Source organism: Ochotona curzoniae, unplaced genomic scaffold (assembly GCF_017591425.1).
Source record: "Ochotona curzoniae isolate NIBS_2020 unplaced genomic scaffold, NIBS_Ocur_1.0 contig_4148, whole genome shotgun sequence".
NCBI lineage: Eukaryota > Metazoa > Chordata > Mammalia > Lagomorpha > Ochotonidae > Ochotona > Ochotona curzoniae.
In genome coordinates this window covers 3809247-3836289 of record NW_024466146.1, presented here as the reverse complement: position 1 = coordinate 3836289, position 27043 = coordinate 3809247, and the positions used below count along the sequence as shown (strand labels likewise).

Genomic DNA, 27043 nt, shown 5'->3' with positions numbered 1-27043 from the left:
AATGTTTATAAAAAATTCTCAGCCTGAGTCTTCAACTGGAAGTGTGTGTGGCTGGCATTGTGCAAGGACACAGGAGTCAAGGCACAGGAGCGTGTCCCACAGTTCATGTCTACCCCTTTTCTCCACGGTGACAGCAGCAGTAGCTGCTGATACCTGAGGATGAGAGTGCGTCTCAGCAGGACGAAGACTCACCAAATCATCCTATGCCGACCTGAGAAGCTCTCAGGCCTCAGTTTGTTTGGCCTCATAAATGGGAGCAGGGATTAAGCTCCTCCCGGTCTCCCAGGATTGGCTGGAAGAGCTGTGGAGGGGAAATCAGAGCACGTCATCCTGGTGCCTTGGGGCCCTTGGTAGCGGCCCTCCACACGGCTGGGGGAACCATTCCCTTTGGGACAGGTGTTCACTAACCCTGGCTCCCAGAGGATCCAATTGGTAGGGCAAATCATAACCTCCTCATCTGTCCAAAAAAAGAGGGGAGCCACTGGGAATGGGGCTTTGGGCATCAGCCAGCTGATCACTGCCTGGGAAACATCCTTTTTATTTTTCCAGGGATTTAGGCTCCTGGTCATTTTGCAGCTCCCATTTAGCCAGGATCCAGCTGCCACCCCAAGACTCAGAAGACTTACAACCTGTCTGAAACTCATGCTGAGGGGAAATGCAGAGAGTGGGGAATGAGCGGAGGACGTGGCAGGTGTGAGGGGCCCCACTTCTGCACTTCATTCCCTTGGAGCTTCGGGTTACAGAGCTCAGAGTGCCTGTTGGCTCCAGGGGCCAAGATGTCATGACGGTGCGAAAAGCACCATAGGGTGGAAATGACGCCCCCCACACCCACCGGGCTAATGTCCGAACAGGAAGGCACTGCTACCACAGCAAGGCAGAGATCCTGGACACGGCACTTGGAGGCCAGTCAGCTGGAAACGCTTCCTCCTTGCGAGCACCGCCCAGGAGCTGCACCCGTGGCGACATGGGGCACCCGGGGAGCCTTGTCCCACAGCGCATGGCAAAGCCCTCATCTCTCCCTTGTCTTCTGAAAGCACCATTCAGGGCTGATAGCTGGGAAAGAGGGGAGGTGGGGAGGAAGTTGCAAATATTTGGGATTGCTGGATGCTGTGGGACAGAGGCGCATTCGACTATGAGGAAAGCACATGAGCTCCTGCATAAAAGGGAAGCAGATTACAGGAAATCTCCAAGCAGGATGAAACAGTGTGAGTCAGACCTCGGAAGAGCTTTATTTACCCCACAGCTGAAAGCAGGCAGTAGAACTGTTGTCTGCCGGCGTGAGGCCACACCGTATCAACCAGCAGGGTGCGCACAGCGAGTGAGGAAACCTTAGTGCCAAGGGTGTCCTGTGGGAACCTCACAGGGATCAAGGGTCCTGGTGGGTGGGGGAGACTATAGCAGTAGAGCACCCTCAAAGGAGAAGTCAGAACCCCAACATTTAACCCAGCAGCCTGCCCCCAGGTCTGGCCCAAAGCCTGGATCTGCTTGGGCCTCAGTTTCCCAGCTGATAAGAAGGAAAATAATAACAGGTCCTTCCCTTCCCACCACTCTCCAAGGGGCGACACACAGATAAACCACTTTGAACTTTCAGATGAAAGGTGCTCTATAAACCTGGGGTCTCATCAACTGTAATTGTTACGGTAATTATTTTAATGATGATAATGGGAGAAGGGGGAGGGCAACCGAGGGGACGAAGCTTCCTACCTGGAAACAAAGAAAAAGTGCTGTGAAAACCGGCACCACGATTCTCTGCTGCCTGGGCTTCAGCATCTCCTGCCACCTGCCAATTCTTGGGCTGAAATATTATTTACTCCTTTCCTTCCCAATAAAACAATTATTTGTTCCACCGCTTCCCTCTTGCTCCCTCTCCAGTGTGTCTGGCTTCGCCCTGACAGCTCAGCCGTGGACTGTTTACACGTCTCGCTCACCCTCCAAGACTGTGGTTCAGCTCCATTGACACAAAAGGCAGGCGAATTCTCTCGGTGTGAGGAATCAATTACTTCCGCTGACACTCTATTACTGGCCCTCACGTCTTTGGATTCCAGATGAGGAGTGAAGGTGGTGGTAAGGACGGCAGAGAATTTGAAGAGGGCGCTGAGGGATGACTGCTGGCTGACGGGGGGTTGGGGGGGTGGGCAGGGGGGGCCATGACTGACCAAGAACCGGGCCTCCTGCTTGTATTGAAAGACACAGAAAGAAGTCACGCTCCTTGGCTGCCCCGCTCCTTGGCTGCCCCGCCGGCATCCGGAGGTGAACACACGGCAGGAAGAGCCGAAGAAAAGGAACACAAGGACAAAAGGAAAAGCCTTGTCAAGGATATCTGAAGAAATCAGAGGCCCCAAATACCTGTGCTCGGGGGCAGCAGACAGCCCCTAGGGGTAGACTGACAGAGGTGAGCAAAGGCAGCTTTCAGCTGCCCAGCTTCAGATCCAGCCTCAGCATTGCCATCTCCCAGGGCCTCAGCATCTCTACCTGTTCCATGGGAATATCAACAGCTTCTCTCTGCCCCATAGGGCTGTCAAGGGGAGTACTTGACATTTGGTAGACATTTGCAACTATTGTTCAACCTACGATCCTTCCACCCACCTACCAACATACCACTGGGTCTCTGATGGGGCAGAGTAGAGACACACACAAAGACTGCCAGGATGCTTGGCTATAGAGCCGGGAGTGGGGGGGTGGGGAGAGGCACACAGAATCACATGGATTCTGCTTTATGGATGGAGCGCTACGCTGCCCTCCCGAGCTGGAGCATGACTCACAAGTCTTCCTTTCTCCTTGTTTTCGTTCTTTCAAAAATTAATTTTGACCCAGCTAACATTTTTCAGTGATTTTCCTTCTAGGAAAAATTTTTTTTGATTATGCAAATGAATACAACCAAGTACTCTGCAATTAACTGAGTCGTGAGATGCGAGGCCCCATGATGAAGGGCAAGGATGTGAGTGCTATCCAGAAGCAAACACAATGGTAGCTCATATTTTTCCCTGGGATGATTTATCCTGGCAGAAGGGAAAGAATGGAATTAAATTATCTTTCAAGTTTCTCTTAATCCAGAGGTCTAAATTCCCTTGCCACTAAAAAGGACAAAGCAAAGATTTTATCCATATATAGATATATTATATGCCACAGGATTCATCACTAAGAAAAATACACAAATCCCAAATCCCTTTTTGAAAAAAATCTAATTTCCTGACCTAGTGTATTTCACCTTTCTGCATAATCCCCACCACACCTGGCACTTCCACTGAATTTCTGAAGACTCACTCTCAGTAGGCGTAATTAGAAGGGAGAATTACAAGGAGTTACATGGGGTGAGCGGCTGGCCCTCTGGGATCGCTGGGTGTAGAGAAGGTGCCAGGCTGAGAGGCAGAAGGAGTCTGATCGTGCATGATAAAATCTCTAGTGACTTTCTCCATCAGAAGATAAGGCCCATTGTTAAGAAGTCCACAGTGAAACTTGCATTGTGAGGGTGGTGATTGCAACATCGCAGATTTGCAAACAAATGGCCAAAAATAACCCACTGTCCCAACTGCTCTTTAACCTTGGGAAGAGGACGAGAACAATCTGTGGGCTTTCTCCTCCCTCCACTCCCCAGGCCAGTTGAAATTGCTGGGTGGGGTCCTTGGCACAGGCCGCCTGCCGGCTGGGTTCAGTTAGTGGGAGCATGCCCATGACTGTCCCAGGTACCTGGAGGTGGATCTGTTTGTGTCATTAGGAGGGTTGTTGCAATACAGAAAGGTATTACTGCTCACAGCTCTGGGGAATCATGAGATGGCTGTGGTTGGGCGGGCAGTAAATCTGCAATAATGTCATGAGTCATCAACCTGAGGGTCTCTCAAGCAAAAGCGAGACACCCTCCTGAACCACAGAGAACTCTCCTCTCAGCTTTGTCGGCTTTCAGGAGACTTCCGCAGACACCAGCAGAAGCTGCATCTCCCATCGGGCAATTTGGCCTCTTGCCCTCTATTCATGGGAAAGGCCATGGACAGGGAGAGTCCTGCCCAGGAGAACGCTGGGGGCGGCTGCTTAGTCCTCTGTATGCTCAGGTCAGACCACGCTTTGGAGCATCCCATTGTGGGTCCCTGGCCCAAGGCTGTGAGACTGCAGAGGCCTTACAGATGAATGGGGCGGGGGGGGGGGGGGGGGGGGGGGGCGTTGGGTCTTCCCCCCCCCCCCTCCAAGGACGCAGAGTTGTGCTGAGAGAGGATGTTCAGAAGTGAGTAATGTCTACGGCCATACCACCAAGAGATCAGAGATCTCATCTGATCTCGGAAGCTAAGCAGGGTCGGGCCCGGTTAGTGCTTGGATGGGAGAAGTGAGCAACAAGGACAGCCTTTCTTACACTCCCAGGACTCTGCTACTAAGCAAAGACACCACCTTCAGCCAAGATTGGGACTGTGCTGCTTGTGGCTCCCGCATCCCCTGCTTCTGGCCTTTGAGCAGACTGCTCTCTGCCTGGATCATGAGCCATACATACTTTCTCTTTCCTGGTTAACATCTTTAATCAGTGTCAGCATCACCTCTTCCAGGGAGCCTTTTTTGAGCTCCTCAGCCTCGATCAGATTTGGCTGTGTGGGCTCACAAAACAGGCCCATAATATGTCCCTGGGCAGAAGCTATGGTGTGGAAGAGACATAAGAGTAAAAATGTGTGTGGGATGAAGATGAAGTGCTTAGCCAAACGGCCAGATCACAGGTGATATTCCAGATGTGGTAGTCAAACTCCAGGAGGGCGGAGTATGGCTCACTCACCACGACACACCCATGTTATCATTGTGTTGGGCATTGAGTAGGTATTTACTAACTGCTTCCTGAAAGAATGAATGATCTATCGTCACTAGGTTGGAGGGAGACCCAAGTTACGTCCCCTCTTCCTGCCTTCATTAAGTCCCCAGATAGACAAAGAGGGAGCAAGGCTCAGTCCACCTTGATGCACATGTCACGATGACCTATGCCCCAGCAGCTCCAATGTTAAAAAGGCCACGGAAACAATCACCTGCACGCTCCAGGACCAGCTGCTGTAGGCATTCAGAAAGGAACTTGGAGAATTGCACACTCCCAACACAAGAGGATCACACACGAAGGAGAAGCCAGCAACTCAAGGATCACCAAAAGCTGTGAGGGTTCAGGGTAGGGGCCGGGAGAGAAGAGGGGTGCGGGGAGTAGCTGGATGCTGTAGAAGGGAGAAAGCCTTGGGGACTAGGGCAAATGGCAGATGGTATTGGCTGTCTGCCGGTGCGTGGAGGGCGGCCTTGGCGCCTAGGGCAACATTGGTGGCCAAAGTGGAGAGGCTGGATCGCAGAGTGTGGTCTGTGGTCTCTGTTTACCGTGGTGAGTTTATCAAACTGGGGAACAGACACATGTGAGAGTCCAACAGCTCCTCTGTCTGCAGTAAACACAAGAGCGCCTTGTTCATCCAGGACGCCGTGACAGATACTAAAGGTGCAGAGAGGGGCTGGGGGACCCACGTATCTACATACAAGAGTGCTCTTTCTGCCGTCCTTCACTCCACTCCGCACTCCACTGCCTGAAGCACGCGGAAGTGGCGGTCCTGGAATTGCACCTAAGTACAGGGCAAAGTTTAGCACCTAGCTCCAAAATTTCTCAACAGTTAGCTCTCCCCAAAACAAAATCAATTACTTCACAGTTAAATAAAAACAAGCCAGAGAGGAGGGCCCTGGGAGGCAAGTACACCCAGAAGAGGAAGTGACAGCCAAAGGACGGAGGGTGAACAGTCCCAAACTTTCCCGTGACAAAGTGGCACGGTTGCTAATTTACTGTGCATCTGCATCCGCAAGGCACAGCAATCCTGCAGCTACTTGTTGGTGTCACCATTTTACAAACAAGGAAACTGAAGCCTGGGGAGTTTAAAAGGCCAACAGAACTTCACATCTGAATCCACCCAACCCAAAGATGACAAAACCTGCCTACTGTCACCAAAGTGAAACTCACAACAGAATTCTGGGCTGGCGTTGTGGCCCAGCATGTTAAGCCACTGATTGTGACAGCGGTATCCTATATTGCAGTGCTGGATCAAGTCCTGGCTGCTTGGCTTCTGATCCCCTAATGTTCCTGGGAAAGCAGTAGAACTTGACCCAAGGTCTTGGGTCCCTGCCATTCCTGTGGGAGACCAGGTTAGAGTTCCGGGCTCCTGGCTATGGCCCGACCTGCTGGCCCGGCTCCCCTCCTGGCTGCTGCAGACATCTGGGGAGTAATCTAATGGGTGACATATTCTTTCTGTCTTTCTTTTCTCTAAGTCTTCTTTTAAAAAAGAATCATCAGGAAAAGGTGACCCCCATGAATGTCAACTTTGAGCTTTTCTGGTTTTTTTGTTGTTGTTGTTGGTTTTTAATAAAGTCAGAGGTTTCAACTCGGTATAGTAGGTTAAGCATCTGCCTGTGGCACCAGCATCCCACAGGGGCACTGGATCATGTCCTTGCTATTCCACTTCCCATCAAGCTCCCTGCTTATGGCCTGGGAAAACAGAAGAGGATGGAAAGTCCTTGGGTCCCTGTACCCATGTGGGAAGCCTGGCAGAAGCTCCTGGCTTCAGACCAGTCCTACTTTGGCCACTGTAGCCATGTGGGGAGTGAATCAGTGGATGGAAGACGGTTCTCTCTCTTTTCTTCTCTCTACAACTCTGCCTTTCAGATAAAAGCAAAATAAACCTCTTTTTTTTTTTTAAAGTCAGAAATCCTTTTAAGAAGAACATAAACTGGAAGTTTTAGTAGTAGCCGGGTATTTTGCTGGAGGGGAGCAGTGCTCTGCAACGGGGTAGAGTGCCAACTACTGTGCAAGGTTTCACCCTAACCTGTGCTCTTGCAAGGCTTCCTACTGGCTTGTGCTCTTCCTGAAACATTTTTCAAGCCACTTCTCTGGAAATGACCAGTTTTTCAAGGGACTCTCACTCTTGGCTTTGCTTTGTAATCTGTTTGGGCCTCCGAGACGGGAGAAAGGAAGCTGTCCCCCTCCCCCACCATTTGCGGACTCACACACACAAGCTGGATCTCACACCACACAATACATTTTAAATCTCAGAAATGGAAAGAATGCTCAACTTGGTGTGTTTGTAAAACCCCTAACACTGCTTGATGACTCAAGCTCCAGGCCTCCGTGCAAGAAGACAGCAGCCTCAGGCAGCCTCCACTTCTCACCCGGGGAGCACAGTGGCTTCTCTCTGCCTTGCCCAGACAGAACCGACTCCTGCCCCCCATGGGTCCTTGGCCACGGGGTTGGGGGGACCTGGCGGTGGCACCACAGCCTCCTCTTTCTGTTCCCGCCCCGCCATGCCCAGTTGCTAAGTGGGGCCTGGAGCAGTCGGGTGGGTGCTCTGGGTTTGGGTTCCGGCCCACTGCCAGGGGGAGGAGTCAGCGGAAGATCAGCAGACACGGTGGCCTTGGCTAGCACTGACTCAGGCCAGCTGAAGTTCGTGAGTGAAATTTTCCAACCAGAGAGCAGGATGAAGTGGAACCCGAGTCCCAGTGGCTGCTAGTGGGAAAGGTCTGTCTGGGATTTAGTCAGCCACAGCCTGGACCTTCCACACGTAGATTTCAGGGTGCACAGTCCAGAGCTGGGCCTCTGGAGCAGGGGAGCTAATCCTGTCCTAGGAGGTCCCGGAGTGCCAAGACAGTGGGGGCAGTCCTTGTGGTTAATCCTGCAGGCAGAAGGAAGCAAAAGCCCACGGGTAGCCATGGGGACCAGTGTGCCTCCACTGCTGGGCTGGCTGCTTTTTTTTCATCCTGACTTTCTTACTCATTTCCCCTTTCTGCCAGGGTGCTAGCACTGTGCCACAGGTCAGAAGGACAATGAAGCGGTGCTCTTTGGGGAAGAACCCACCTCAAGAGCCAGGCGCAATTAGCAGCAGGAGCCCAAAGGGAAGGGGGAAGGAGGCCAAGTGCCTCTGAGAGCAAATAAATGCTCAGCAGCTTCCTGGGAGGGAAGAGCCCGCCAAGAGGCAGGGAGAGGGAAGGAGGGCAGCCATGAGACAGAACTTCCAGGACTTCAATGACATTAATTGTTCTTTTCACAAGAAAGTAAAACAGGGCAGGCCAGAGGGCGAAGGCCGTTTATTCTGTGTGCAACCAGCCAAGGGAAACTGGCAGCCCTACCTTGAAGAGCGAGAGGCTTTTCTAAATATAAAAAAAAAAAGAATGAGAAAGAAGCAGCGGACTTGGGCAGAACTCAGGACGCAGTGAAGTAGTCGAGCCTTAATGCCAACAGGGCGTCTCTGACAATCTGGCGCTCAGGGGAAAGAGAAGCCAGAACGCTCTCCATCTGACCTTCCTGATCTTCCAGCCAGAAGCACGGGATAAGGAAGGGGGGGGCGGAGGGACACAGGATGCTGCTGAGTGAGCCTCAGGAGCCAGCTGCTTTCCCTGCCCCAGCTCCGGCAAGGGCCAGCGGCTGGTCCCTTTCTGCTGCCAGGGGCTCTGGCAGGCCAGGGCTCTCCCTCATCGCTGGCACTGGCTTCTGGAAAGGGGAGGGGGAACCCACAGCAGCCCAAAGCAAGGCAGGAGCCTGCTTCTGTGGCTTTTCCAGCTTCCTAACATGCTTGAAGCCTCCAGTTCCTGAATCTTTTTTTTTTCCCCCTTCCAAAAGCCGCAGCTTCTGCCTCAGCCACCGTGAGTCTACAGAAAATGACCTCCTCACAGTCGGCCTGGGAGATTTGCTTTCCTAAGCATAACAGAATTTGGCCCTGTGTCGGGAGAGCTAGGTGCTTAGTCAAGTTTCTCGGAGCCCAGACCCCAGCACTCTGTACATTATGCTGACGTCTGTGCCAACTGCTGCAACCCAGCAGAAGCACGTGAACCCAAAGGCCTGACGAAGATGCTCTCTGAACAGAAATGCTTGGTCAAGTTCACCAGCAGGGAATGGGAAGCCTGGAGACACTGAGCACATGCATCCAGGGGCAGTCCAAGGGGCTTGGAGAAAGAATGTGGGAACTACCCACTGTTGCCGAGTGAGTCAGGGGGGGATCTGGGCTTAGAAACTCCCTCTGGTGAATCCTACCCACATGAGACATCTATGAGGCAAACTTCCCTTTTCAACAAAGGTCACCCCTCAATGGGAGAAGAGCCTCCTGCAGGTGCAAAACAGTCCAAGGAGGCTCAGAACGGCGTCCATTCCCTGAGCCTCGCAAGCCACATCTGCAGACAGGAGGTGTCCTTCCCAAGGATGCCCTGGATGGATCCAGGCCTGCTCTAAGATGATCGCCGGAAGTCTCACCAGCTCCATTCTTCCCGCCCCTCTTGCTGGCTCCTTGATGGACATTCTGGGACCTACAATCCCTCACTTCGAGGGCTGCTCAGGCTCCTGATAAGCAGATGGGACCACAGAATGCTTTTCAGGGCAACCACACACTTGTAGCTACTCATTGGAGAGAATGCCTGTTATCACAGTCCTTTCTGCACAGTCTGAACATTATGATGAGCCAGCGTAGTGGCACAGGAGGTTAAGCCACCGCCTGTGACGCTGGATACCATATCAGAGTACCCGTTCGAGTCCTGGCTCTCCTGCTTCCCATCCAGCTCTCTGCTATTATGCCTGGGAAAGCAGTGGACAATGGAAGCTGTAATGGGACACCTGTCCCCATGTAGGAAACCCAGATGGAGCTCTAAGTTCCTGGCTTCTGTTTGGCCCAGCCCTGACCATCATGACCATTTGGAGGAGTGAACTAGCAGATGGAAGGTCTCTTTCTGTCTTTGTCTTCCAAATAAATAAATATTTTCTTTAAAAATATCTTAAGGAGCCGGGTGCGATGGCTCAGTAGCTAAATCCTCTCCTTGCATGCACCCATATGAGTACCAGTTCCTGTCCTGGCTGCTCCACTTCCCAACCAGCTCCTGCTTTTAGCCTGGGAAGACAATAGAGGATGTCTCAAAGCCTTGGGACCCTGCACCCTGCACACAGGAGACCTAGAAATGGTTCCTGGCTCCTGCTTCCTGGCTTCGGAACAGCTTAGCTCTGGCCGTGGCAGTCAACTGGGGAGTGTACCAGCAGATGGAAGACCTTTCTCTCTGTCTCTCCTCTCTGTAAATCTACTTTTTCAATAAAAATAAATATATAAAAGAAGTTCAGATGGGCTCACTGTGCGGCACACATCCTTATTATTGACTTACAACAGTGCCTGCTTCTTCACCTTCACCTTCAAGGACCTTGGTGTTCGCATTGCACGTCCAAAGCGCGAACAGCCCAGGGTTCATCTGCTCATCTCCTGAGCTGCAGACTTTGAGGATGGCAGGACTGACATCACGTGGCGAGACTAGCTGAGTCACCTTGGGGTCCTGAGGTCACCTCCCTGCGCCTCAGTTCCCTCCTGTGCAATATGGACTTTCTGAGGGCAGGCAGTGCCGAGGGTCTCAGAGGGAGGTGGGGGACCGAATGCATTAATGCTTGTAAAGCCATGGGAACGGTGATGTTCGATCAATCTCTGACAGCAGCTCTGCTCCTCTCACCTGGGCCGCACAGATAGTAAGAATCAATAGGGACCTACACTGGGATGCTAGACTCTAAAGACACCAGCTGCCACTTCATCAGGAAACAGCTGTGGGGGGGGGGGGTTGGGGAAGGAAATCTCCACAGGGGGCCCAGCCCACTGTTTCAGGAAGCTGGTGGGGTTCCCACATGTCTCCCTAGTGAAAAGGGGACCACCTCCCAGGGCAAGGTAAGTCACCAGGAGAGTTTGTGGTCCACCCTCAGAGCCACATGGTTGTTTTTCCTCCACCAGCTTCTGCCCTCCTCCCTCGGGAAGCTTCTTTTTCGCATGCTACGGGGTCCCACGGGGAGAGAATGTCATCTTGAGGCCCTGGCAGGTCCTGGGGCGAGGGCGCTGCCAGGAGGTGACGGAGGGTTAGGTGGGAAGTGTGACTGACGCTCTGGGAGAGGGAAGGACATGGCAGCAGAAGGAGAGGTGCTTACTTGCAGTCGTGCTTCTCGATTTCAAAGTGAGGGTTGAAGTTGAGGACAATCTTCTGATTGGGCTCGGGGGCGTACACAATCCACTCGCAATTCTGGTGCGAGGGGTAGTCCTGGGGGTAACCCGGGGAGGTGATGTAGCCAGCATCTTTGGAATTCAAACGGCCTCCACACGGTGGATCTAGAAGAGGAAGCAACAAACCAAAGAACTTCAAATATGCTACAGCCTCCTCTTATTTTTTTTTTCCTCCCTCCCCCTGTGTCTCTTCTCTCCCAGCGGCTGATTACAACTATTTTGCAGTCCTTTTATGGCAGTCCAGAAGACTAACCCACTTACTCATTCAGTGGAAGAGATTATTTCAGCCCAGCCCACTCACTACACACACACACACACACACACACACACACACACACACACACACACGGAACCGTTCCATGAAATGGCCGTAAATATTCCCAATTACATGCTCGGAGATTACAAAAACAAGAAGGCTGCACACTTTACATGCCTCCCGCCTTTTCTTGGCCCATCTCCCTCTCCTTCAAACCTCCCATCTCTATCTTTATCTCATAAATTCTTCATTTTCTTTGGTGTCTCCCAACCCAGCCAAGGCAGCCAGTACTCAAAGCTCCGGGAACTGACAATAGTGGTTTTGTGGTGCCGACCCACAAGGCGAGCCTGCTAGCAATTACATGTGGTAAGGAGGAAGCACTTTCAGTTTTGGGCCAGAGCAGACCCTGGAGGGTGATTTCAGCCTTTCTTTCTTTTTAAATTTCTCCTCTCTTTTAAGAAAGAAAGAAAGAAAAACCTCCAAACATTTAATTCCACATCCACCACAAATTTGATTTATTATTTCATTACACACCGAGTGGAAAAGTCTGTACTGGAGAATCCACTGACTCTGATCAGCATTTCCACAAAGCTGCTTTGTGTGAAGGCACTCCTGGGTGTTTGGCCACACTTGCTGTCCACTGGTGCTCCTCGCCCGGTCACTGCCACCAGAGTGTGCTGCTGCTTTGTCCAGCTGTAGCCAGTCTATGAGAGACAGCAGCCATGGCAGGCAGGAGCAGCTGGCCGCCCCCCCTACCAGCCCAGCATGTCTGTGAGCCAGGAGGGAGGGGGGCACTTTCAAAGGCAGAAAAGGTGGGAGATGACATTTAAAGGAGCCCCTCTCTCAGCAAGGGGAGTGTGAACTCCTCAGCATGGGTTCCGGGGAGCTGGGGTGGGGGTTTGCTTAATATCACTCGAACAGAAAGACACCAGAGACTGGCAAATATTCAGAAGCCTCTTAGAGACCTTCCTGAGATGTGTGCGTCTCTTAGCATCAATCACGATTTAATATCGCCATCTGCATGGAGCAGCATGGGCCTGTGAATTATGTATCACAGCTCAGCAGCCCCCCTTCAGGACGGGGTCTTTCTCCCATATTCACTCATTCAGGGAATGGGTCATGCATTTTTTAACTCTACAGGTGCACTTTCCTATTCCTGGTGTCTGCTGGCATTACCATCTCCCAGACCTCTGCTTCACACCACCAGCCTGACAGGCTTTAAATGCATAAATGATGGGCACACGGCACAATGGTGGTTGGGACACAAATTCACACAAGTAGCCTTTTCGGCATCCAGCCTCCCAGAGCTCAAACTGTGCGGTGTTGAACTGCCCAGAATCTAATGGATCCAGGTCCATTTCCTACTGTGTAGAAAACAAAAGCAAGTCATTTCCGCAGGCTGGCAGACACCACATCATCCTCTACCTAATGACCCTGCACCTCCCCAGTCCAGGAGGACAATGGGCTCTGCCCTCCTGCCCCCCCACCCAGAGGGGAGGCCAGCCATGAGGTCAGCAGGGTGTCTCCCCCTGCTCTGCAGCCAATGCTGCAGGCCTTCTAGGTGTGCCCAGCGGCGCTCACCCACAGGGCACCCAGCATCCTCCAGCCACAGAGGCTCACAGGTCCTGGCTCAAGGATGTTAAATGGGCCTGGGAGCGATGCTTGAAGCAGGCAGGGATGCAGGGACGTGGAGCACCAGCTGCTCTGATCCAGCTGAGCAGGGGAGCGCATTTTCCACCCTGCTTAGCTCCTGGGCCAGGTATTGTGTAGAAAGGGCAGCTTTGCCACCAGCTCCTGCAGACTATACCTTTTTTTTTTCTTTTTCTTTTTTTTTTTGCCTTGGAACTCATCAGAAGAAACATGAGCTGAGCTCCTGTGTTATAACCATCAGGCTGTCCACACTACCCAGGTTCTCCCTCCCTTTCCCAATGATCTCCAATTAGCTTAGAAATGAGGATGTCTCCCCTTTCCGTCCCCTTCATCCCAGGTTTCAGTGCTCAGTAATGAGACCAAGCACACAGATCAGCATCAAGGACCAGACAACTCCTCACTGGCAGGTTTCATTCCACATGGCCACTAGGAGCCTTCTCCATGTCAAACAAACAAACAAACAAACATGCTCTCTATCAGCTGGGTGTCTGTGCTTTCTGCTGCCAAAAATCTTACTTAGCAAAAACAAAGAGATATAACCCATTTCTTCCCCCACCCCGGCCTTTCTTTATATGAAGAAAATCAAGACATTTTATTGAAATAGTTGAGAACTTATTAAAACATCTGTTTTGATTGTGTGTGGTTTAACCTTTTCCATTCCCAAACATTTACAAACCCACATTTTTGTTTGGATTGCTTTCACACTCTTAATCACACACATACACATCGACAGATATTAACTACTACATATATCAGCAATTCACACTTCAGTCCTGGATACATGTTTACACCCCCATAAAATATCACACATTATTTGTTAAGACAGAGATCCATAAATACTAAAATTTCTGTCTCCTTTTCCTGGGGAGAATGGAATTCTTCAAATGCATCCGTAGAAATGATAAGGAAAACACACTGAATGCTTCCACATCTCCTCTCAGCAACAGAGCTTTCATTCTCAGGGCTGGCAACTCCTCACATCGTGAACATCAACACGGACATGTTCCAACAACCTTCCTTAGGATTTCTTGTGCAGAGTGATGCCATGCATTGCTTTGTAGGTCTTTGTTGTGTTCCACATCAACTTCCTGAATGCTTTCTGTCCTGTTTGGGAGGAGTCTAGCCAACGAGAGTTGAACTCAAGGGCAATCCCCTGAAGGCCAACCTGCCCTGGAAGAGGGGAAATTGATCCTGTTGCAAATGGAGCCACTAGGCCTGTTGGGTGAGTTGACCAAGGGGCTTCATTCTCCAACTATTTCATAAATACCTTTCACCTGGGGCAAACTCATTTCCCAGAGAGAAAGCACCAAGACCCTCGAGGGGCAGTTATCTCCTGAATCTGCGTAGGCAGCCCAAGAGGTGGGCAGGTCAGGTCAGATCAAGACCCCTAGGGCTCCAGCATGGAAAGCTAAAGGTGTTATTTCCAGGTGTTACTCCCCATAGACAGAGCAGCACACTATGGAGTTCTGATCCCTACCACCTACGGCGAGTACTCAGGTACTTTTCTTTGAAATTTAAACTATCAGATATTCCTTTTCTCTTTCACCCTTTTCATGTTCCCACCAGAACTGCACCTTGCTTTTAATGGTAGCCCAAGCACCAGCCCTTGTTGTCTAGGGGAAAGTTGGCCACTTGCCCTCTTACGGAACCGAACTTAAGGGAACTCACAGGTCCCTTGGAAATACTTAAGTTTTTGTGCTTGTCTCGGCAGCACACATACTATAATTGGAACGATACAGAAAAGCCTAACAAGGTCCTCGTGCGAGGGTAATACTTGGTTTTTAGGAAATATTCAACAGAATTTAAGAAAGTCAAGTGTTTTAAAAATCTGGCCTGTATTCCAGGAAAATCTAATTGGAGCTTTTTAAAAGGAACTCAGTACAGCTTGAACTGGACAATTGTATTTTCTAAAAACCAAAGACTGACTGCAGTAAAGAACTTTCAAATAATCAGAATTACAAAGGCTCACCACAATAGCCAGAGCTGTGTAACAGCAAGGGCATGAGCAATCAGATCTTTCAGTTTAGCTTAACTAGCACAGGGGACCCAGACCAGAGTGGATACGGCCTTAAGGAGTCAAGTGGTTGTCATTAAAAGTGGGATTGGGATCACAGGGGAAGAGGATTTCACATTACGAGGAAAGGATCACCTGATTCTTCATTTCCCAGGCCTCGGCTTCCTGGATGGTAATTCAATGAGTAGACTGCACCAGACGTAGCTTTGAAAAAAATAAAAAGTTCCTCCTGATGAAATTCTACCCAAAACCCCCTTGAAGAAAACAGACAAATGTAGAGCTCTTTTTGGAGGCTGGGAGGAAGAGTAGTCGGAAGCGGTGCTGAGTCTGTGCCTCCCCGACTTTCCCCTAGCCTCTGAAGGGCTCTTCTGCAGGTGCACCGAGCTCCTGAGCCCTCCCCTTACCTCCGAGGGGCTTCTCTGCAGGTGCACCGGACTCTCTGGAACATGGTTTGAAGTCTAGTGAGCTGCAACTGAGTTCCCTTCTTACTTGAAAATGCCACGGAACAGAGAGCAGAAGGATAAAGAGACACTCCTTACAGACAGCGGTCCCCTCTCATCCACTGTTTGGCCTTCTGTGTTTTCAGTTCCCCACATCAACTGGGTGATCTTTCTGACATCTTCAGAAGGCCAACGGTTGCCTGATGCTACATGGTGATGCCTTTGTCATTTCACAGGGCAGGGATTGTCCCATCTCACACTATCACAGGAAGCATGAATTCAGGGGTCCAGCGGCATGGCCTAGCAGCTAAAATCCTCAGCTTTAATACGCCCGGAATCCCATATGGGCACTGGTTCTAATCCCGGCAGCTCCACTTCCCATCCAGCTCCCTGCTTATGGCCTGGGAAAGCAGTTGAGGACGGCCCAAAGCTTTGGGACCCTGCACCCACGTGGGAGACCCGGAAGAAGTTCCTGGTTCCAGGCTTTGGATTGGCACAGTACTGGCCCGTTGTGGTCACTTGGGGAGTGAATCACCTGACAGAAGATCTTCCTCTCTGTCTCTCCTCCTCTCTGTATATCTGACTTTGTAAAATAAATAAATAAATAAATAAATCTTAAAAAAAAAAAGAAGAAGCATGAGTTCAGGACCAAGAGGTATTTTGAGAGAGAAAATTCACGTGCACATCACACTTATTCTGAGTGTTTGTTTTCTCATCTATAAGATGAACTGCGTGGTCCTGCAGCTCAGTTCTGAAAGCCAAAGCTGAATCATGAGGTCAAGAAAAGAACTATAACTTAGACATCTCCTATGGATTGAACCCCAAAGTCGGAGGATTCTTCACCCTCCTGGAGGAAAAGACGTTTGCTCAAGGTGTTACCCTCTGTGCTATTTCTTGGCAAGCCGGAAGTACAACCCCAAGAACCTTTGGCGAACATGTCTGCCTTGCATTAGGGAGAGTTCAAATGTCTCTTTTAATCACATTAGCTCTACTGACGTGAGTTTCTTTTCTTGACCGAGTCTGTGGCTGCATGTTTATAAATATTACGGATACACAGTTCTGTGTGTGAGCATGTCAACAACAGTGAGGCATGAAGAGAAAGACCAAAAGCAGCTCCTTCACACGCCTCCCTCAGATCCTCTCAGTCCTCTGCACGGGGTTTCAACCAAATTTTGCTCACTAACCAAGGATAAGCTGTCTTTTAAGTTATTTCTGTGTGCTGAGGCTGGATTTTGTTTTATTCAAAGAGACTTCAGCCTGTCACAAGACAGTCTCATAAAATCTGTATCTTGGCTTAAGATGGGAAGAAATGAGCCAATCCATCAGCCCAGGAATGTGGCCGTTTGACCACTTCCTAAGGCAACTGGGAAGGGATGCAATCTATTCAATTTATGGGGCCGGGTGGCAGTGAATGATGCACTCCTGAAGGCACAGCAAATGGAAAGCCCTGTGAACTTTAGCAATGATAAAAGTTCAAAATCTGAATAAAAGAAACATCTGGGAGGGGAGGAGAGATGAGACGAGAGAATCGGAGAGGAAGCCAGCATGCGAGGAGGGAAGAGAGGAAGGAAGGAAGGAAGCAAATTCCCTCTTCTAAAACACCTCCTCTGAAGGAGAGAGTCACACATGGGGTCTGCAAATGGGCCCTTTTGAGCATCTCTTCCCCTCAATCTGGATTCTAAAAATGAACCCTCATTTACTCGGCAAAATGTAAGTTTGATGTGATTACCTCCCCTGACCTCGAATCATGCCACCTGTGGTAACCTTATTATTTGTCATCTTATATCATAAACAAATGCAATTCCAATAGGTCAGCCGATATAATATCATTAGTTTATATTTATGTCCGCTCTTTCCCAGCCCTCATTGCAAATGTAATTTTGATGCCATTGATGAGAGATCTGGGATTACAATTCCTGACCATTTTAACAGACATTTGAGGGAAGGAAACAGAAGGAGAATGATTCTGAAGTCTCTCCAAAAACCAAAGGAGGAAAAAGGTAATGTAATCTATTTTTTCATTTATTTTGATTAACTGAAGCTCATGTTGAAACGTCAATGGCTCCCCATTGGTGAACAAAGGAAACTGAAACCCCTTGGCTGGGCAATCTGCGTGGTGCATTGAGCCCACATCATTATTTTTAATTTTCTCTGCAATTATTTCCCACCACAAAACCTGCAGCTTCTGAGTGTTGCCCAAAGAACACCAATGATAAGTCTTGACGCCTGCCTTCTCCTTCCTCCAGATGCCCTTCCCAGCTCCAAATCCTATCTTCCCTTGAGCCCATTCTCAGAGTCTGCCTCTACCCTGGGCTCATCCCCAATACCAGCACTAATTTTCCCTCCTTGGATTCACAAAGGCCAAAGTCTGCAACATCTTCTATGGTGTGCGAGTTCAGAAGGGCCTGAGCCATTTTCCTTTCTACTGGGCCACCTGCACCTGTAGGGCACGTGACTCCCTTCCCATACATCTTGGGCTGCTCTGACAGAACCAAATCCAGAGTCTTCCCCCAAAAGTCCCACTCACATGACATCTGACGATTGGATAAATTGAGAATGGACTGCAGTGACCTCCCACGGTATCAGTAGATGTCCCAGAGTCTCATTACAATGCATTCTGCTTCTCTGGCTACTTTCCTTTCTTTCTCACTCACAGCTATTATTAAATGCAGATGGCTTTTAGTGGCGAACTGAGACTTTCAATAACTTTTCTGGTATAACAGTCCCTTGTCATAGGTCAAGATAGACAGTGTGAATGCCCTCTCCAAGGACCCTGTAACCTTAGATAATAATGACGAAGTTCAAAGGATACTTATATTTTTCAGTCTAATATTAATAAAATTAATTCACCATAGAGCTTGTTTGCTCCCTCATTGCGACCTCTCCATATTCACAAAGGCAAGCTCTAAATATTTGTTGTCAGCACCCAAAGGTACAAGCCATTGCTGCACTGCTCAACCATTCGTTAGTCGTGGATTTTTCTCTTGCTTGGTTTCAGCTCACCCCTCTAGACTGAACTCTTCCCCCATGTCCCTGTCTTTTCCTCCCAATATGCCTTTTGGACACATCTGTTTTATGTGCCCCTTGTATCCCAGTGATCATGGTTACCATTCAGCCTAGTAATTTGCAATTCCCTTCATCTTCTTTGCTGATAGGCTCACCAGAACCTGGCCATTGGTTATCACAGGGTCTTTGGAGGCAGTAGGAGGGTACCAGGCATACGTGGATTCAGATGACCAGCAGCTCCATCCCACTGCCTGCTCAGACTACCAGGGAGACTTTCTTTTTGTGATTCCCAGCTATCTACTCCACCCCCGCCACCCCCGTCCAACCTTTTTCTGGATTAGACCATGACTTTTCATGAAGACCCACAGGGAAATGGGATTATTAAGAGTCTTGCTGGGTAAAAGCTATTTTGTCTTTTCTGACGACTTTTTTTGAGTTCAGCTGCTGAGGGGTCTTAATGCCAGAGTAGAAGTTATTACACATTAGAGAGAACTCCTTAAACACAGTGTTCCCTGCTGAGTCCACTTTCAGTGATGAAGGATGGAAGGGGCGGCAAAGGAAAGGAAAGGAAAGAAGAAAGAGAAGTGAAAACAAAGTGGAAGCAGGAACACTAAGCCCAGAACAAGCAGGGGAAAAAATGCAAAGAGGAGACATAAATCTGACAATGCAGCCCAGAATCTTCAGCTATGAAGACCAGTGTGGCCAGAGATAATCTGGTGCTTATAAAATGCAGACAAAGGTTTAGTGGGGGAAGACCCGAGAATGAATAAGTATTTACGTATTCAAAGAAAACCTCATAAAAACAACATAAACTTCCCACCATGATTAGAGCGTGTTTCCTGTGATGATGAGATTCAGTTAGCTTTGCAGAAACGGTTTCAAAGATGAAATGACTTTAGTGCAGGCTTAGCGTATGTGCCAAACAGCATTCAGAGAAATTTGACACAGCACAACCATCCCAGGCAGTAGGTATTCTTATCAAGCACTTTCTACAGATAAGGAAACTGAGGCACAACAAAACCAAGTACTCGGATCACGGAGGGTACTTGGATGGCAACTGGCAAGTGGCCGAGCAGGCTTATAAACCAAGGCTGTCTGGCTTCAGGGTTTCAGAAGCTGGGAAGTCCAGTGCTGATTGCTCCCTAACTTCTTTGGTGGTATGGTGAGACAGACAGTCTTGGTGCCTGTGCGAAGACCCTGCTTCCTCAGCCCATGCTGGTGATCTTGGTGAACAATGAGAGATGTGTTCAAGGCTGCAGTGTGAGTGGGCTGGAAGCACTTAACACCTTCTCCACTGCCTGTGCTAGGAGGCGCTCAGCCCCCTGTCATCCTGGTTTGTCTTTCTGCGGTTGCAGAAACCCCAGGGAGGGAGGCGGGACGGGGGAGAGGGAAGGTGCAGGCTGGGTGGGATGCTCAGGCCTGCAGTCACGCATCCCAACAGAGGTCTCGGTTGAACTCCTGTGGCTCTCCCTCCCTTCCCCACCTCACTCGCCCCCATCCTAAATGCCACGTGGTTATTGTTCTGCTGGAGAGGAGCAGCATTTTCAGAAATGGGGGATTTATTTTTATAGCACAGCTGGTCTGCCAAAGGTCACATAATTTGGCAACCTTCCCAGTGGTTAAAAATTAATTTCTCCTTATTAATACAACCAAGGTCCCATAGGATGGGAGCTCAGTCTTATCTAAACTTGACAGCTTCCTAAAGCTTTAGAAGATGCTGTCTCCTGAAGGGCCGGCCATGATACAAGGCCAGTGTGTTCTGGAATCCCACTCCACTGAGTCCTGTTAGGGAATGGAAACCTCAAGCCCTCAGCTAATTCTCGGCAAATGAAGCTTTAGAGAGCCGCTGTACCATCTTTTAGCAATGGGTTAATCAAATGGGAGGAAAGCAAAAAGGTGGGGGGGGGGGACACGGATAAAAGAAAACAGCTAAGTCCTTACATGGAAAGAAAAGTACTCTGGCGACTGGGCATCAAAACAGAAACAAAACTGCCTCTCAGGCAGAGCACCCCCAAGATGTGTCCAGCGGAAGTGATGAGCAGGTGCGTGAAGGATCCTACACACCGAGACTTCAGAGGTACCTTTCAGAGGATCCTTTCTCTTTAATTCGAGAAGTAAAAAAGGTATCCGGCTTGTGGAAAGGCAAAATTACAACACAGAGTTCTAATTAGCCTTTATTTGCAATTCATGAATTGGGAAACATTTCATTCTGTAAAATAGAAGGCATGTGCCCAAAGCTCAGCGGAGAGAGGTGGTGGGCGAAAGAGCCAGAAAAAGAACAAACAGCGCACAGACCTCTCCAGATGAAGTTCCATACAGGGCTGCGACAGGGGCGGAAGGGGCACCCTCAGCGACTCTCCAGGCTGGTTGCTTGGTCTGTTTTGTTGATTTTGTTGGTTTTATGACATGCCATGTGACACATGGCACTTGATTTAATTGGTGTTTGGTTTGGTCTGGTCTGCTGGGGGCTGGCACAAAAGTCTAGCCCAAAACAGTGGCTTGTAAATTTTGCTACCCTTGTTAAACAAGAAAAATTTCATCTGCAGCTTCTAAAGTCTTTCGACACTGCACCTTTGGAGAATCTGTTCTGACTACTCTACTGGTGAATCTGACCTTGAATTCTGTCGACTCAGGATGGTTCCACTCCAAGTCAGTGCATTCTCTAGATAGTTTTCATGAAGAGCTGAGTGAGAAGAAACGCACCAGTCATGGCTGAACTGTCTACTCTCTAATGTCCCTCCCTTTTCATCTCAGGCCCCTCTTCATCTGGTATTATAGTCGAGCCCCATCTCATGCATATGGGGAACAGGGAATGTTGTCTAGTTCTAGACTTCCAGGCTAGGAAGTGCCAGAATGTGGACTTTGCATTCAACTGCAGTGGGGCCAGAGCCATTTGGTAGCCAGCAGGAGTTCCTTCTGGACAGCCCAGGTCTCCCATGCCTGCCCCCTTCCATTTTGCTACCTGAGTGCCCTGTAGCTTAATGTGCACAGCCTCCACGGGATGACATAAAACTCCCAACCCGTGACGCTGCTCGGCATGCACGTTTCTATCAGTCAGAGCTTGGACAAGCAGGGGCCTGCCCTGGAGCCCTGTGGGGAGCAATCCCATAGCCACTGTTTTGTACTCTGTGCTCTGTTGGCAACTGACAACAGCTCTGCTTGCTCCTGGGGCTGCTTCTCGGGAGAAGTTTACTGGGCACTGATTCAATGTGGGCAGGAGACAGGTCCCCAGTGCCTAGGGCAGGGCGTCTGGGTTAGAATCTAACCATGTTATTCACAAATTATGATCTGCTTATAACTCTAGCTCTATTTTGGAGACAGAGGCTAAAAAGAAACACTCCTCAAACCCTTAGCCGGCACCCAGAAGGCCATTGCTTTTCTTTCAGCATTTGTTGGAACCCAGACTTGTCTCGCACAGCCAATTTACACCTCTTATCTGATCGTCCAGTGCAGATTGAGAAGCAAAGAAGGTTGAATGAAGCGAGTCTGCCCGTGTCCATGGCAATGGAGTTAAAACCCCCAAACAAAAATCAAAGCTCCCTCGGAGAGGGGGGGATGGGGAGATGGTTCTGGGATCCCCGATTCTTTTGGCCCCCGGGTGCGGGGACGTGAGGGCTGGGATTTCCCACCATCTGATAAAATCCATAATCAGGACCCCAATAATTTCCCGACAAAGCTCAGTCTCCCGTGAATTCCGATGAACTCGGACCAAGGGGAGCTTCGAGGTCGGGCGTTGGTGGGGATAGCTAGCGCCAGGGGGCTCCCCTGTCCATCTGAAAACGTAAGGAAGGGGGTGTCGGACCCAAGCAGTACACGGCAATAAACTGAGTGTCGCCTCCGACCCTTCCATCCATGGAAAAAAGAAAAAACCACCCTGCCAAACCACAGGAGCTGCGGCATAGATGGGCGGCGTCCCTCCCCTCGGCTGGAAAGCTGATTCTCGCCCCTACGCCCCCCACCGCGCAATCCGCAGATCTCCCAGACCACCGCCCGCCGGGACCGAGCGCTCGGCTCTTGCGCAGCCCCACACTCCGCCTCTTGGAGCCCGGGACCTGGTGGGAAATAACTGCAGCACGGCCAGCCCCAGGCGCAGGGCGAGGGCGACCGTTTCATCACAGCGTGCCTAGCCTCCATGAACTCATGTTGATATTAAAAAGAAATCAATCAGTGAAAAATGAAAGCATTGGCTGTGAATGCAGTATTTCTGTTTCTCACGCGGTAAAGCCAAGAAGCCAGGCGGTGGGGACGGAGAGGCGGAAGCTCGCCAGCGCCTTGCAGAGGCTTCTCCCGGAGAAAGAGCCGCAGCCGCGACTTAACTTTCTGGCACAGGGCAGTGTCGCAGAATCGCTGCAGGGTTCTCCCAGGGGAAAAGGAGGAGGAGGAAGAGGAAGGGGGTGGGGGCAAGAGGACGTGACTGGAGAGACTGGAGGCGGCCAACTTCGCGGAGGCTTTAGCTTGGGTTTTGCTTTCCCTGGGACTATTTTTGCCGAATGGAACGTGTATGGATCGCTGTGCTCTGTTTCCGCTGCGTAGCCCAAACAAATCGATGCGGTAATACAGACGGCGCTTGTGGGGACTGGGGGAGCATCATGCGGGGAACCCGGGAGCACTACGTCCACCACGTGGATGCCCGCGCGCTGCGCGCTCTTCACCTGTTCAGGCGCGCGGGTGGACTCTGGGCGCGCCGCGCTCCTAGAGGCTGCGCGAGTTGCGCGCGTTCCTGCCTTTTTAGCTGGCTCCTCGCCACCCCTCCTCTATCCTGAAATCCCACCTCCGCTTCCCGCCACTCAGCAAAGCTAGCGCTCGGATCCTCTGCCCCGGCAGCCCTAGCCCTTCAGAGTCGCGACGAGTGGCCGGCGCAGAGCGGGGCGCCGGGGGTCAGGTGGGAGATATACCGTCAGAGCCAACCCAGGGGTCCTGAGCCCCGGAGCCCGGGCCAGAGGGGGACAAGGAGGCTGAGCCACGATTTAGCGAGGCGGAGTGGCGAGCAATGGGATAGACGGGTGCTCGGCGCCCTGGCGGCCACCCAGTCGCCCATCAACGCAAGGGGCCGCACGCTGGGATTGCGGGGTTTTCCGCTCGGTCGCTCCCGGGCGCGAACATTCTCCTTCTCTTTCTTCCCCGATTTCCTCGGAATGGGTTTTCGCAGCCGCGGCGGGGGGCTGAGCCGAACCGCCTCCGGGCCGGCGCACACTGGGTGGGTGAGTCCGAGGTCTCGCTTGGCCTCGCCCTTTGCCACCCGCCGTCAGCTCCCCGGGTGCCAGTCGAGTGTCTGCTGAAAACCTCAGCAACCCGCGGCTGGCGATCGCCTTTTCGGGGTGGGAGTAGGGGGACTGAGGAATCTCCACCCTGGGGGAGTTCCAACTTTGAGCCCCACCCGTGGTCCTATTCCCGACCCCAGACAGTCTCCAGGTGGGCGCCAGGCCCTGGCGCTCCGCAGCTCTGGGTTTCTCTGGAAGTGACGCAGCGCGGCCAGCGGTTGGAAGGGGAGGGGGCTCTGCAGAGCAGGTGGCTGAGCCAGAGTGGATCTGAGCGGGTGTCACGCGCACACAAGTACACGCACTCTGCGCCGCGTTTGGGGACAGATGTGCGTACATCTGCGGTAAGCGAAAGCCCCTGAATCTTCACAACCTCTTCCGTGCCACACAGTACCCTTTACCTTAAGTTCGGAGTCTGTGCATGCCGGCGTGTGTGCCAGTGTGCGCGCACTCGTGCGCTCGGGCCTACCAGAGTCCGTGCCTGAATACATAAAATACCGTGGGCATCTCCCAGGCGCGCTCACATACACACATTTACCCCAACATTCTTAATTTGTGCTTCAAGGCGGACCTCAGAATTAAGGCAAGAGTCAATGGGGAGGCCCAAGAAACCTCCCCCATCCCTTTGATAGGATTTGCAGCTGCATTGAGGACCAGTTACAGTAGACAGAGATTTGGATTTGAATGGCAAGGATTCCTTCAGCTGCTCCCCCCCCCTCCCCATCCAATGTCCATGCTTGGAGTGTGTGTGTGTGTGTGTGTGTGTGTGTGTGTGTGTGTGTGTGTGTGTGTGTGTGTGTTGGCCAGCTCAGGGACTGAGATCCAGGGTGCCAGGGCAGAGCTCTTCCCACCAGCCACACACTGCGGGATGCCAGGGAGGCTGCAGCAAGTTAGCCCTACGGCTGCCGCCATCACCTTGAAAGTGGTCTGGGTAAGGACACTCCAGGAAGGGTTACTTCCCCTCCTTCCTAACCCCCGGATTCCTTCATTGATGGTGTCCCGGTGGTGAATCACCTGTAGCAGCTGAGCTAGGAATTGAGTTATCCGCTTCCAGACCCTGTTCTCCAAGGAAAGGAAGGCTCAGGCAGGAGAGTAGCTCCAGGAAGGAAGGAAAGAGGAGCCCCCTGGATGCCTTGAAAGCCAGGCTCAGCAGGCAGGGAGCAGACCCCATTGGCAGTCCCCACAGAGGCTGGCCCCAGCAGATCTGGGCCTCCCCTGGCTTACCTCTGTAGTCTCTCCACACACCCTTTTTGGCAGCGGTGGAGAACAAATTCCACTCCAAACTTTCTAACCACTTCACAAGAGTGAGAGCCCTTACAGGGTCATGCAGTTTGTTTTATCTAATAATACTTTTTTTTTTCAAAGAATATTTGATTTACTTTCCCAGAAAACATACGGATGCAACAAAGAGCAGGGAGGACCCATGGCTCGGAGTGTCAGCAGTGCCCAGCTCCAAGCCCCCAGCTCACAAGCCAACTTACTTGGCCAGCCTCAGCCTGAGGGTTCTTAGGCGTATCCACCCCTTCTGCAAAGAATCCCCAGGATCTGAAAACCCAAACTCCTTTCTCGCTTTTCCCAAGCCCTTCAGTGAGCATTGCTCCATGTAGCTAAGTGGAAGGATTGCAAATGATTTATATTTCGCTGGCTAGGTTGGAGGAACTCAAGGGAGATGTGTTCTGCTTCAAGACAGGGGGAAAAAAAAGCCCCCAAAACTGTTTTGCAAAGGCTTTGTAGTATTTTTAAACCTTTGATTCAGTCCATATGTGACATCTGAACACCGCCAAATTCTGTTTCAAAACACCACACACACACACACACACACACACACACTCCTAGCAGCAGAGGAAAGTTAGGTTCTAGCGGGGCCTCCCTCTCTATGTATGACTCGGGGAGCTTCATCATGTGTGATTCTGCCGGGCTCTCCCCCGTATCAGCCAGTCCCTTGTAACGGGAAACCATGTTGAAATGTATAGAAAAACTTTCGGGGGCTTACCTGCTTGGCCTCTCACTTCGTGTCCCGAAAAGTAGACGGCTAGGAAAACCCAGGTGAGCAGCGACATATCCATTCTGGAGCAGGGGGCTTTCCCCCAGAGCAGGGCTTTGCAGGTCTCTGGTCTAATTACAAGTCTTTGTGTTTGTCTCTTATTTTTTCCTTTACAATGTCTTCTGTAAAGGTGTCTTTACCGGGGCGGGGGGGCTGGGTACCCTCCGGGGTCCGGGCGCCCCGTCTTCACCTTTAGTCTTGTTGGAATCCCCACCTCACCAGGAGGAGGCAGCCCCCCGCAAGCCACCAAACGGGAGCAAACCGCGAAGAGGGGGATCGGGTTTCCTCTCAAAACGCATCTATGTTCTCGCCAGTTCCTCAAAGTGTCATTTCCTTTATCCTACAACATCACGAGTATTTCCCGAAAGCCAGGCGTCAAATAACACGAATCATCAGAAAAATTAAAGCCAAGACTTGCCTCGGGCATCCCCTGGCGCGGCTTCCCAGGCAGCGATGTGATCTCACGGGCGTGAAGGGACACACATCCCCCGGTCCCGGGGACGGACACGCGGGCGGGGGCACCGGCTGCCGGACAGCCCGAGAGACGGCCGCCCGGGCTCTCGTCCTCGCCGGGTTCCCCTAGCGGGAGCCTCCCCCAAGCAGCTACACCCGCCTGGCCAGCCTCTCGAGGGGCGTCTCAGGAAGGAAGCTGCTGCTGCTGGTGGTGGTGGTGCTGCTGCGGCGGCGGCGGCTGGTGGAGCGGCTGGGATCGCCTGGCGAGTGAGCGAGCCCTTCTCCGAGTTCGCTGGCGCCCGCCCTCACCTCCACCTCGCTCTGCGCCTCGCCGAGGTCTACGAGTCGGTGGCTGTGCAGGGGGCGGGCTGCGGGGTGGTGACTCGCTCGCGGTCTCTGCCTCCCCTCCGGCTCCCCCCCTCTTCTGCCTTTTCAGGCCGAGCAGCATGTGGATGTCAGAGCCGGCAGCAGAGCTATCCGATTACGCGCCGGCTCAGGGCCCGCCCCTTCTGTGTTCCTGATTAAAGAGGCAGCCGCTGAGCCGCGCGGCTCAGAGCCCACTGCCGCGGCCCCGAGCTCGGGCGGGGCGGGCCGGGGCGGGGCGGCGGCGGCTTCCCAGGGGCGGCCGCGCGATCAAAGTTAAGGCAGCTCCCCACCCGGCCGCCCCGCTCTCTCTGCGCGCCACCCGCGCGCCCTGCACACCCCGCCGCCGCCGTGCTGCCCGTGCGTCACGCCCCGGGGAAGAGCGCCCCCGGGCACCTCCGGGGAGCGCTGCCCTTGGGCGCGCCGCCTCCCCTCCCTTCACCCCCCAAGGGAAACTCCGCGGATAGCGAGGGGAAATCCTGGTTCCCCCGAAACGCTGCGAGGCCGATGCCACACGCGCAGAACCTGACACAATGCCACACGCCATAGCGTGGCGAGAGAGGAGTTGGAG

The 27043-nt window shown here is 51.7% G+C and overlaps 1 protein-coding gene and 1 non-coding gene across 7 annotated transcripts in view; one reads left to right on the top strand and one right to left on the bottom strand.

Annotated features, from left to right (window-relative positions):
- The window catches only part of NRP2 (neuropilin 2), a 112650-nt gene extending 86083 nt beyond the window's left edge, over positions 1-26567 (bottom strand). For all 6 annotated transcript variants that reach the window (XM_040984536.1, XM_040984539.1, XM_040984537.1 and 3 more), the window contains exons 1-2: positions 25606-26567; positions 10916-11093 (exon numbers count right to left, since the gene is read on the bottom strand). In XM_040984536.1, the coding sequence (XP_040840470.1) occupies positions 10916-11093; positions 25606-25678 (251 nt within the window). In that variant the 5' untranslated portion in view covers positions 25679-26567. The remainder of the gene's footprint in view (positions 1-10915; positions 11094-25605) is intronic.
- On the top strand, positions 14590-14697 carry LOC121159456. The gene has a single exon (XR_005884372.1). It is a non-coding gene; the product is annotated as a U6 spliceosomal RNA (small nuclear RNA).
- Positions 26568-27043: the final 476 nt, after the last annotated feature.